Source organism: Glycine soja, chromosome 9 (assembly GCF_004193775.1).
Source record: "Glycine soja cultivar W05 chromosome 9, ASM419377v2, whole genome shotgun sequence".
Lineage (NCBI taxonomy): Eukaryota > Viridiplantae > Streptophyta > Magnoliopsida > Fabales > Fabaceae > Glycine > Glycine soja.
Window position 1 is genome coordinate 42,711,892 of NC_041010.1, and position 12,479 is coordinate 42,724,370.

Sequence of the window (12,479 nt, forward strand, 5' to 3'; positions counted from 1 at the left end):
GCTACATGCTTCTTTTCTTTTTATTATCATTTATATTTTTTTCACTTATTTTTAATAAGTTAAATGTTTTTATCAAACTAAAATTTTAAAATCAAATAAAATTAATTTTATCATTAACTTCATTATTTTTTCTAATTTTAAAAGTGACTTTTAAATTTTTATTCAATGTTACACTCTTCTTAGTAATTCAAAACATTTTATATGTATAAATATCATAAGTGATATCATTTCATAGAAAAAATATTTGATGAACATTCACAATGTTATTATCAAATATCTAGGGAGAAAGAAAAAAATAATTATAAAAAATATAACTTTGATATGATTTATGATATGATAACAAAATAAACATATAAAAAAATAAAATATGTTAATAAGTAGGTAAAAAAATATAGGGATTGAATTTGGTCTATAATCGATTATGGATTTTATTTTTAGTTTTAATTTAATCAATTCAAAAGTTTAACTTGTTCTATTAATCAATTTAAACATGTATTTTATATTCAAGTTTTTACATAAGTGTAGATAAATTATATTTTTTTAAATTAATATATATATATAAATTAGTAAACTAAAATAATTTAAACAAATTAAAACAAAAGAACACTCACTTTTTAAAAAAAAAAGTTGTAAAAAAATAAAAAAATTAAACAAAAACAAAATCAAACACGTAATTTTTTTTAAAAAAATATAGGGTAACAAGAAATAGAAAACTATTTTTAAAAAACTCTGAAAATAAAACTCAAATAAGTAACAAAAGAATTTTAAAAAAAGTGTTTTTTTGCTATAAAAAAATCTTACCACATCGGTTTCCTAAGAATTAATGTAGTGAGTTCTTTAGGAAAAATAAAATAAAATACCGTTAGAAACCGATCTCACAAACTAAAAAAAATGGGGGTGAGAACCAATTTCTCACTTATAAACAACTATTCATATTATAGAGATAAATAATTATTGGACTTATATTATTTCTGTAAATATTATTTTTATTTTTATTATTGGATTAGTTAAAACACCTATGCTGACAGGATAGTAAACCAATACAAGACGTGTCTATAAAAAGTTAACATGACCTGTTCCAATGAGCAACAAAGAGAGCAAGGAGAGAGGAGATGTCGGTGGAGCAGAAAGCAGCAGGGAAGGAGGAGGAGGGAAAACTGCAGAAGGGAATTGCAGAGTTCTACGACGAGTCGTCTGGCATATGGGAGAACATTTGGGGCGATCACATGCACCACGGCTTTTATGACCCGGATTCCACCGTTTCTGTTTCTGATCATCGCGCTGCTCAGATCCGAATGATCCAAGAATCTCTTCGTTTTGCCTCTCTGCTTTCTGGTATGTGCGATTCTTTGCAATTTCACTAAAATTAAATGTACTCTACTAGATTTAACTTAACAACACATATACATCAATAACAATAAAATCTTACCCCACCAGCACCACATGAAATGGACTACATGATACACCGTACGCGACCTCATTGCTATAGTTAATTACAAATCTTTAAAGAATACTATTATTATTTTGCATGAGGTCTTGACGACTTCTTCAAAACTTACTCTTTTTTCGCCTCTCTCATTCATTTTACTGAACTAAAAAAATCATACTATTTTTTTTTCTAACTTGTGCTCCTCGTGGACCTTTTTTTTTTTTGTGCGTGTACAAACCATCTATAGTTACATTAAATATTTTATAGAATAGTGTGTGTATACATACACACAAGCAGTATGGGTACACTGTCATGATTTTTTTATTTTTTTTGGATGCAGATACTGTCATGTTTTGTTAATCAATAATAATCGTTGTAAATTGAATTTTGATTTTAAGATATGAATTTGATATACTTTTTTTTAGTGATTTGAAAGTGGATGCAACTGACTAGGAGTATTTTGTTTTTGTTTGTGAATGGTCAGAGAACCCTTCTAAATGGCCCAAGAGTATAGTTGATGTTGGGTGTGGCATAGGGGGCAGCTCCAGATACCTGGCCAAGAAATTTGGAGCAACGAGCGTAGGCATTACTCTGAGTCCTGTTCAAGCTCAAAGAGCAAATTCTCTTGCTGCTGCTCAAGGATTGGCTGACAAGGTCTTCATTTCTCGAAATGCATGTTTTTCATTTCTAGTACCGAGGTTATTAATAACATGCTACAGAATCTCTGCACATGTAGCTAGTAGTACTTTAAGGTTTTTAATTTCTAGTATCTATTTTACACATGTTTTTAATTTCCAGTATTTGCTTTCATGTGTACGTACGTCTGTAATTGCAGGTTTCCTTTGAGGTTGCTGACGCCCTAAAGCAACCATTCCCTGACGGGAAGTTTGATCTGGTATGGTCCATGGAGAGTGGAGAGCATATGCCTGACAAAGCTAAGGTTTCATGAATTTTAATTTCTCTTGCAATTAATGTTAGTTGTGGTTGGCCCCCATTATTTCTATTCTCTAACACCAGATTGATTTATTCCCTTAATTTGCTTTAAACACTTATTAAGTAATTACCTTACAGTTGAAATATCTCTTTCTATGATCTGTACTATACTACTATTAATCTCACCTCAGCTTAATTTCCACTTAATGCAACCGACAGTTTGTTGGAGAATTAGCTCGGGTAGCAGCACCAGGTGGCACCATAATAATAGTAACATGGTGCCACAGGGATCTTGGCCCTGATGAACAATCCCTACTTCCATGGGAGCAAGATCTCTTGAAGAAGATTTGCGATTCATATTACCTTCCAGCTTGGTGCTCAACTTCTGATTATGTTAAGTTGCTGGAATCCCTGTCCCTTCAGGTACTTAATTAGCACAATTTTTTTTACCTATAAATATTACTTGTTAATTTATTATTTTTTTAGTAAAAAAAATTCAAACTCACCACCTCTATATATAGTTCAAGTTGTGTACGTTGCTACTATAACATGCATGGTTGCTATGTAGGACATTAAATCAGCAGATTGGTCTCCCTTTGTTGCTCCATTTTGGCCAGCAGTGATACGCACCGCCCTGACCTGGAATGGCCTCACTTCACTCTTGCGCAGTGGTAAGCTCATATTGAATTTCATCTCCTATCTCAAGTCTTGTACTGTCATTGTCGTTGATAATTACTTCCATATACACAGTAACTTTTATATAGCTAATTAAGAAGTAGTAAGAACATTACTATTTGTATTATGTTCAATGTAATAAATCAAAATACATATATGACTCATTGCGTGATGTTCACAAGAAAATTATCTTATTAGAATACAAATGGCCTGTCCAGCATAAAAAGCTTTAACCCAATTTACGTACGTACGTGAGTACGTCCATCTTAAAAGCTTCAGCCTTCAGCCCCTTACACAACTCAATTTACAATCACCACTAGGCACGTGCTATTCCTCCTAGCTATACTCACACCACTTTTCACGTTAACTACCAGTTTATTAAATATAGCACATGCACATCCACTCTGTTCATTTGACGAGGTTGGCCACCAGAACCCATAATAGACCCCTCATTAAATATGTTCTGAAGTACTGAAAAATAAAATGCCACCTACCCGTCATTAACTTTGATCCACTACTTCTGAAATTATTTGAAGAGAACTAAGACGAAAAAAGGGAAGAAGATCTGAAAAAATTTAAAAAGATCTAGCAATTATATTTGAATACACATTTTCTTTCAACACTACATTAACACTTTTATTTTATTTTTTTCTATCTTCTTATCATATCATATCACTTATAATACTTATATTTTTATCTCTTTTTAGTAATGATACGTGAACACTCATGTATTATAAATACCTATAAATAATTAACACTTTTTTCTTATCTATCTTTTCCTATCAAATTAATCATATCACCTATTATATCTATATTTCACTCTCTTTCTCTTTCAAGATATCTACTAACATATGGGTTTCCATTAATCTTTATTAATCTTTTTTATCTCTCTCAACTAAGTTTCTAGTGACACAATGAGTGGTCATGAATATTTTTCCAATTGAAAAATATCTACCATATACACTTGCTTTATCTTTTATTTCAATTTTTTACTTCTATTTTTCTTCTGATCTCTCTCATACCTTGTCATATCATTTATCACTTTTTTTTTCACTTTCTCTCTCTTTCTTAATTGTTTTTTCTGTACCTCTTTTTTCTTTTTTCTTTTCACCAATACACCCAAAAATGAAATACAGGTTTATTATTACTCTAAAAAATTTACCCTTCATTTGACGTCTATATTTCAATATGTTGACTTGTTTTTTTTTTAAAGGAAATATCAATATATTGTCTAGGCTCCATCATTGAGTAAACATAAAAAAATGCTTAATCTTCAAGTGTGAATCAATTAGTACAAAATATTTCAACTTAATTAATATTTTTGAGTTTGGATTTTAAGTATGCAGCTTCATTTTGTTATGAGAATACTTATGATATCAACGGGAAAATAAAATAAAAAATACCTAATCACAGAAAAAAAAAAAACTCATGCTTCATCTTTGATGCAAGGATTGATTTCTTAAATACTGATTTCTAGCAACTTTGGAAGCTTGGAAAATTTATAAGTAGTTAGCAATTTTTGTTATATGAGTATTTTTAAAATGTAAGTGAAATATAAACAAATAAATTTTAAAAACTGTTCAATCGATGCAAAATTATTTATTGTAAAAAATAAATTAAAATAAAATATAGACATTTGAAAGTTGAAACTTCTCATTTTGAATTTTTTAATGCTTAATTTAAATTATAATGATTATTTAAAAATATAATTCTTTCTCTTCAATCAAACAAATCAAAATCAACGTTGCTGTTTGTGTTTTTTTTTTTTTTGTTATTCATCTTTTCTGTCACCCAAATATATGGTAACCCAGAAGTGTGCATGCATATATGACGTGACTAATATTATATAGAAGAAAAAGGAAAATCATTATGGTAAAAGAATAATAAAGAGCAATTATAATTATAAAAAACTATTATTTATCTCACTATATTGTTCGTATATATACTATATACAGACTATCTTTTTCATTATATATCTATCTGCTGCCAGAGGCGGACTTCGGATTTCCTTGCAGAGTTTCTTGAATGTGTTTTCATTATTATTTTTTGGCCTGACCTAGGAACTTCTTGTTGAACTGATTAGTATTTTAATTTGATACTTTTTAATTTTTTTTTTGTCCAGGACTTAAAACCATAAAGGGAGCTTCGGCTATGCCATTGATGATAAAAGGATACAAGAAGGATCTGATTAAGTTTAGCATCATTACATGTCGGAAGCCTGAATAATAAGCGGAGGCAGGACATGTTGTTTTCATAGAATCTAGCGCATGTTCTCGTGTGAATGTATAAGAGTATGTGGTTGTTTAAGTGGATTATTTATTTTAATTTTATGAGTTTTATAATTTTACAAAAAAATATTTTATATAAAAATTTATTTCAATGCTGTTAAAATAAGTGTTTAATTTAATTTTGTGAATCTTAAATTTAAATAATAATATTCATATAAGTAATTTTATGTTATTTGTTCTAATAAAAAAAGTTAAACAATATTATTTAAAGTTAAATATCTCATATAAATATTTCTAAGATGCTCTAACAAGATTCTAATATGTCATTTATTTTTTATAGTTGGATAATAAGAAAAAACAAACGAATTAACTGCGGTATAACTTATCATTTTCTCAGCAACAAATTAAAAAAAAAAACTTAAATCTATTTTTGGTTCCTATAATTTAATATTTTTTTATTTTTATTCCGATAATTTTTTGTTGTTTTAATTCTTACAAAATATGTTTATTTATTTTTTATCTTTAAAATATTTTAAATAGCTCTTCGAACAGTAAAAAAAGTGTTTTGAACATAAAAAAATATTATGTAAAATATTTTAAGGATAAAAAACAAAATAAAATGAAAAAAAATCAGGATCGAAAATAAATAAACGTTAACTTAAATGGATAAAAATGTATTTATTCAATAAAAAGAAAACATAGCGCAAATGACAGTCGTCCACATAATAAGTATTAACTACTAAAAGTAAGATTTTCTCTTGAAAGAAAATAAAAGGGGACATGCTAGGTGTACCCAGCAACATTGTTGGTGCACCCAATAATTAGATGAATAGACAAAATTGTCCTTGTGTTAAAGTTTGAAAATAAAACTAATTTTTTAAAAAATAATTCCTCTTCTGAAAAAAGAAGATTCTTCCGGTAGAATAATTTGTTCTATGGAAAGAAGGTTCTTCCGGAAGAACAAAGCTACCAGAATAAGTTTTTCTGGTAGCTTCTCCGAAAGAAGGTTCTTTCGATAGAATAAATTGTTCATCCGGAAAAACCTTCTTTCGAAGAAATTACCAAAAAAACTTCTTTCAGAAGAAAAAATTATTATTTTTAAAATTAGTTTTATTTTCAAATTTTGGTACAAGGATAATTTTGTCCATTCACCTAATTACTGGGTGCACCAACAATGCTAGGTGCATGTCCCAAATAAAAGTAAGATTTTGTTTTAAGCCGGTGGATGGTCATGTAGCCCAATGAGATTGGATCTCCTCGTTCCCCATTTCCTCAGTTGGGTCTCTTACCTATATACCTTTTTCTTGGGCTGATTGTTTGCGACTCAATTTTCTTGCTGGCTTTTATTTTTGCAGAGTTCTCAGAAATATTTTGGCTATCTGAATTGGATGAATGAATGAATATCTTATTGCATTTGTTTTCTCTTCTGTTTCAGAACTTAATAGAGAAATTCTTATTGAGCATGAGACCTTGTTTTTTCGTCTGGCAAAATTTCTCCTTGTTTGAATTTTATTGTATGCTCGTTAAAATTATGTTTCAAGTTCAGGTTCAATCCGAAAATAATCCTAATTTACACTTTATTAACTATAATTATTAAAAGGGAATATTTAATTGTCATAAAGTATAAATAAGTACTCCACAAAAAAAGTATAAATAAGTTTTTTATGCTCGTTTAAAATTTTTATGTGAATACTCTTAATTTTCACCTTATTTAATAAGTTTATATATATTTGATCAATAATTAATAATATTAAAGAAAATTTATTGTTAATCTTTCTTAGACTACTGCTATTTATACATGACATGCGGATATGTTTAGAGTAGTATGATAGGAGTAGTTTATATTAATAAACTATTGCATGTTTAAAATAATTTATTTATATTCAAAATAAAAATATTCAATTATTAATTAAAAACAAAAGAAGCTTATCTAAGAAATAATCACACTGCTATTTATAGATGACATGCGGATAGGTTTACAGTAGTGCATTAACTTTACCCTTATTATTCATCTTTTTGGCAGTTGCAGTTAGAGTCTTATCAAAGATTGTCTGCTCCTTTTATAAAAAAATTTCTTATTTTTTTAACGTACAATAGAGGTGTTTTTAAACTTAGATGAAATTTCTCCTAAATTTAAATTTTCATTAAAACAAGTATAACTTCTATTAATAAAATACGTTTTTGTGGATAGATTGATTTAAATTTTACTTAAACATGTTATGATTTGTGGCTCTGTAAATGCAATTTTTTTTTATCAAGAGAGATACAGATTATTTTGATGATCTCTACAAGTTAAAAAGAATTATAGTATCCAAAACTCCATTAAGAAATATCCTTAGTGTAAACCAAAAATTTAAAATCAAGCCATCAACAAATTTTATGAAAATTAAATAAATTAGCACGCATTTATTTTTATTCGGTTATAAAACTGTCATTACGTTTTTTTATACATAAATTGTCATTATTGTTTGATACATCAGTGGCCAAATTATTGTTTGGTCCATCAGTAGCCAAAATTTTGTGCATAGATTATAGAAGTATTTTTTTTTTTTTTAAAAAAAAAGTTATTAACTTATTATAAAAATGTGTGTAGAGTGTGGCACAGCGAATAAAGTATGATGTTGTGTATTATGTTTGTGTTGAGGTTGTTCGAAGCGTGGAAGCGATAACCATATTCTTCTTTTTCGCATCTTTATAGACTATAGTATTGATTATTTTGTTTTTTGTTTTTTCTTTTTTTACCAGTCAAATATTTCTTTTTCTGAAACCCATTCTCATTCTCTCTCTTTCTCAGCCACTGTAGTGTGTCTCTTGACACAGTTCGTTAGCCGCAACCCTTTGGCTCCTCCTTCCACTCTCACTCTCACTCTGTTTTCATCGTCCTCAACCAACGCCATGTGCTCTTAGTTAGACCTCCCAGAGGTACTCTCTTTTTCTATTCTTCTACTTTCCCTTCTCTTTGTGTTTTTCGTTTCTTCTCCTTCTTCTTATTGTCATCGCTTTTTCTTTATGTATTTGCTTATGGAAAACTGGCACTGCTTTCCGATGGAACATTTCCTGATTGGGTGACGATAATGTTTTGATCTAAGGCTGGAAATGGGGGGGAAAAAGACGATAAGGGTTTAAGGAATGGAAATGGTTTAGATCTTTGTGGGAACTGCATGTTCTGTTTTTTTTTCTAATATGCCAATGTATCTAATGCTTTAATTTTAGCAGAAAATTATAATCTATTTTTTGAAGTTTAATAAGGGGAAACGGTGGCGGTGGATAGAGCCCCAAATAGGGGGAAAGGAGGGTTTTCCACTTTATAGGAGTGGGATTAATATTTTCAGATGAGGAAATATCAATATTAATGAACATATATATCATCATAACTATGGATAGGTAAATTTGTTTTTTATGGTGAATATTAGAAGGTTATAGTAATGAAAAATTTGGAATCTATTCTGTGCATGTGTGTCTTATGGAGGCAATAAGATTTTGGTAATTGTTTGTGTAGGTTCTTCGTAGACAACACAGAAGAACGATTTGTTCCGTTGTTTTAGTAGCTCTTGAAATGAAACCACAAACCAATGGGATGTCTAGAGCTCATAAGGCAAATAATAATACACAGTTTGAAGGGCCTAACTGGCTTATTTTTGCTGCTGGTGCTTTGTTGAGTACCCTATCCATTCGCCTCGGTTACAAGTTAAAGCAGGCAGTCGACTCCAAGCCGAAGCAAAATGCAACTACTGGTCAGAAAGGTCCTTATGTACTGTTTGGGGGACACCATTCTCCCCCTTCTGCGTTTAATTTTTTTATCCTAAGTGGGAAAATAAACTCAACTTAATAGTCAAAATGGTTTAGTGCTTTTGTCTATTGTGGATTCTTACTTCATATTATTTGTTACTACAGGAAATGGAAAATCCACCCACACAAAAAACTCCACAGATTGCTTTATGCAGTCTAATGGATATTCCCAAACGCAAGATAATCATGGATGCTTCAGTTGCATTTCAGGTTTACTATCTGCTTCCAAGACAATTTTTATTTGCTGAGTTTTGATGACTGGTTGTAGTATTTTTTTCTTGTACTTTTCTTTCTTCTTATTTAGAAAATTTCTTTTTCTGGCAAGATTTTGTTTCTGAATTTTGAATTATGTTGGATGTGTATTAATGTTTGCTTGTAGGATGTTATGCTGTTTTATTTTGTTATTTGTTAAGACTTGTTAACTGCATTCCTTATCATGGTCTATCTGTTCTATACTGAGTGTTACTGTGTTAGTGGAGCATCTTCCACTCATCTGTATACCTGATGTGTTATGATGTTTATTGCTCATCAAATATCTCTGTACTCATCTTTGTTTCTTTAGTGTTATTCTCATCTTATTTATTTATCGTCTCTGCTCCCAGTTCTACATTACTAGCACTACTATTGAATGCCATTGTTGCATGTGCTAATAATAATAATGTACAGAATTTCCTCGTGAAGTTGGTAATTATGAAGTGGTGAGCAGATGCAACTTATTTACCTGCACTCATAAGATAGGGTGGGAATGGACACAGCCATGTTCTAATTAAGCAGATGAGCTGAACATTCTGAATCAAATTTTAGCTCAGTGGTCTATGGCACTTGATATTTGATCTTGCCTGCTGCTGAACATTTGCAATTATGGAGATAAAACTTTTTATTTGGTATTGGCAGATTTTCTTCTCTTTACGAGAAAAGAGATGCAAACTACACAAATAGCTCAGATATTTAAAGCAAACCTGGATTTACATGTTCTTAAATGTGTACAAGTTGATGGGCTTCCATTCGAAGTTGACTGCAGTCTGAGAAATGCTGTCAACTTTGTAGATGAGTCATTTGCAAATAATTGGTGATAGTAGTTTGTGAATCTGATTCTGCATTCTCTATGATATTATTCACCTAATTTCTTTAATTTATGGCTTGTTTTACAGGGATGCTCCTGAGCCCTAAATATTGAAGCTTTTTGTTCTGTTTTGCTTTTCATCTGAGTTAGATTTTGAGTATCAATTTGACAATGTTTTGGACAGGAACTGGAGGTACCATGGAGCTAAAGTGCCCACCAAATGGCCAAATGCAGATGCTGAATGAGTTTGATGGGGCTCTCCCTTTGGTAACAGTTCCTGCTGTTGCTGAATTTAGCAAGGAAAATGGTGTTGTCTGGGCATGCTCTCCTGATCGTCTCGAACTGCCTTCAAAGCCATTCCACCATTCAAACTGCTCAGATTCACCATGCGTATCAGAATCTGGTTCTGATATTTTTAGTAAGCGGGAAGTCATACAGAAACTGCGGCAACAGTTGAAGAGAAGAGATGATATGATACTAGAAATGCAAGATCAAATGGCTGAATTGCAAAATTCACTCAATGCTCAGATGGGACTTTCTTCTCATTTGCAATTGCAGCTTGATGCTACAAACAGTGACTTATTTGACTCCGAGAGAGAGATCCAACGGCTAAGGAAAGCAATTGCAGATCACTGTGTTGGATTTGTTCACCATGACAAATCTTCCAAGGTGACAGTTTTTCCTGCTGAGATTAGAAATGACCTTTCAAATGGGCATCTTGATGGGGAGAATAATTGTGAATCCCCTGAAAAACTAAGGGATGAGGAGGAGAGAATTGAGTTGCTGAAAAGGCAAGTAGGAGAGTTGAAAGAGGTAATAGAAGGAAAAGAATACTTGCTCCAGAACTACAAGGAGCAAAAGGCAGAACTGTCTCTGAAGATTAGGGAATTGCAGCAGAGATTGGATTCTCAGCTGCCTAATATTTTGTAGAAGCTATCAAGTTTGTGAATACTTTGGTTCTTTACATTTGACAAATCTTCACTGTCTTCCTCATTCTTTATTTTCTCTGTAATTAGCTCAATATATTTCGAGTTTGTGCAATGTGTGCCTACTAAGGAGTGAACGAGGGCCTGGGTATTTAAAATGAGATGAATGCATATGGTCTTAGAAATAGAAAATATTACTCTTGGTTCTTTATATTTCAAGTAAAATTTATATTTGTCACTGTATATATTTGGCAAAATAACACTTTTCCTATCAATAGGCTGTTTCGAGACAACTTGACCATGCAATCGGTTGGAGGGGGCTGTGGTACCAAGAAAATAATTTTGACTCCTAAGTTAGTTTCAAATGCTATAACTAATACTATAATTAATTAATACATGTTAAAATGTTACTAATTGATTAGTTATTATATATAAATAATAAATAAAATAAAATGGCATATTTGGGTTTAGTTTGGCATTATTTATTATATAGTAAAAAATATTTTGAAGAGACTAAAGAAAATAATCTTGTTTAAATCAAATAGAATTATTATAAATAATAAAGCTTTATCTTCTTCTTTTTTGTTTGTTTAGATCAATTAATACACGTGCTCGCGCTTAATAGTTGTAATATAATATTAATGTAAAAGTTACTTGTGTAAGATCATTTTAACTTTTACCATTGAATTCTAAATATGGTGAAAATACAAATTTTATTACTGTTCTATCAGTTTGAGCAGAATTACATCACTTAAAAAGATATAAATAGTCTTAATAAAAAAATATAAATGTTAAGATTATTTTAAAATCATAATGTGGAGACATAAAGTGTTTTCCAGGAGGAGCATTCATGGTAGCAAATTCATAGTCCCTCAAAACCTGACTGAGTGTGATGGACGCCAGGATGTCTCCGTATCATCATCAAGATGCGTAAAACAAATCGGTCCCAACCCAACGAACATTTATACATATCCAACGCATTTAACCATTATTTTTTTTAACTTATAATAATAATACAACTTTTTTAGCTATCTTAATTCCCCACTCTCCCACGTGGAAATCGGGGCATGAGCATTATCAACCTATAGATGGTGCTGTTACACTGCACAGGATCTTCTGTATTGTGTTGTTGACGGTCATTTTTTGTCAATGAGAATTTACCTTTCGAAGACTTACCAATTTGTTTGTGATAAATTTTGTTGAAGAGATTGAAATTTTTGTACCCTTGTGATTTATTTTACGTAATCTCAAGTTATACGATAATTTTATAGTTTTGAAAAATTATCGAATTGTTGGTTTGACGACAAAATATTTGATAAATAGAGAGAGGTTGACCAGGAGATTAAATTAATAAGAAATTAAAGAGCAAAGCAAAAATAAAGTGCTAAAAATAAATGACCTTGTAAAAGATAAAACGAAAATGGAAAAATATGCGA

The 12,479-nt window shown here is 30.5% G+C and overlaps 2 protein-coding genes across 3 annotated transcripts; both read left to right on the forward strand.

Moving 5' to 3' along the window:
• Positions 1 to 1,070: 1,070 nt before the first annotated feature.
• Positions 1,071 to 5,428, forward strand: LOC114425831 (tocopherol O-methyltransferase, chloroplastic-like). Its single transcript, XM_028392793.1, has 6 exons — positions 1,071 to 1,335; positions 1,914 to 2,083; positions 2,265 to 2,369; positions 2,582 to 2,785; positions 2,931 to 3,033; positions 5,160 to 5,428. The coding sequence occupies exons 1-6, from the start codon at positions 1,113 to 1,115 to the stop codon at positions 5,261 to 5,263; spliced, it is 909 nt and encodes a 302-aa protein (XP_028248594.1). The 5' UTR covers positions 1,071 to 1,112; the 3' UTR covers positions 5,264 to 5,428.
• Positions 5,429 to 7,937: 2,509 nt separating this feature from the next.
• LOC114425002 lies at positions 7,938 to 11,235 on the forward strand. 2 transcript variants are annotated; one of them, XM_028391714.1, is made up of 4 exons: positions 7,938 to 8,187; positions 8,765 to 8,999; positions 9,160 to 9,264; positions 10,302 to 11,235. In XM_028391714.1, the coding sequence occupies exons 2-4, from the start codon at positions 8,822 to 8,824 to the stop codon at positions 11,045 to 11,047; spliced, it is 1,029 nt and encodes a 342-aa protein (XP_028247515.1). In that variant the 5' UTR covers positions 7,938 to 8,187; positions 8,765 to 8,821; the 3' UTR covers positions 11,048 to 11,235. The 2 variants fall into 2 exon arrangements, with proteins under 2 accessions (XP_028247515.1, XP_028247514.1); XM_028391713.1 differs by having other exon boundaries at positions 7,947 to 8,187; positions 8,765 to 9,008.
• Positions 11,236 to 12,479: the final 1,244 nt, after the last annotated feature.

Coding starts and splice junctions, on each gene's coding strand:
- LOC114425002 (XM_028391713.1), top strand. CDS start 8,822: ATGAAACCACAAACCAATGGGATGTCTAGAGCTCATAAGGCAAATAAT. Junction 9,009..9,159: donor TGCAACTACTGGTCAGAAAG/GTCCTTATGTAC, acceptor TTGTTACTACAG/GAAATGGAAAATCCACCCAC. Junction 9,265..10,301: donor ATGCTTCAGTTGCATTTCAG/GTTTACTATCTG, acceptor TGTTTTGGACAG/GAACTGGAGGTACCATGGAG.
- LOC114425831 (XM_028392793.1), top strand. CDS start 1,113: ATGTCGGTGGAGCAGAAAGCAGCAGGGAAGGAGGAGGAGGGAAAACTG. Junction 2,370..2,581: donor ATATGCCTGACAAAGCTAAG/GTTTCATGAATT, acceptor TGCAACCGACAG/TTTGTTGGAGAATTAGCTCG. Junction 3,034..5,159: donor CACTTCACTCTTGCGCAGTG/GTAAGCTCATAT, acceptor TTTTTTGTCCAG/GACTTAAAACCATAAAGGGA.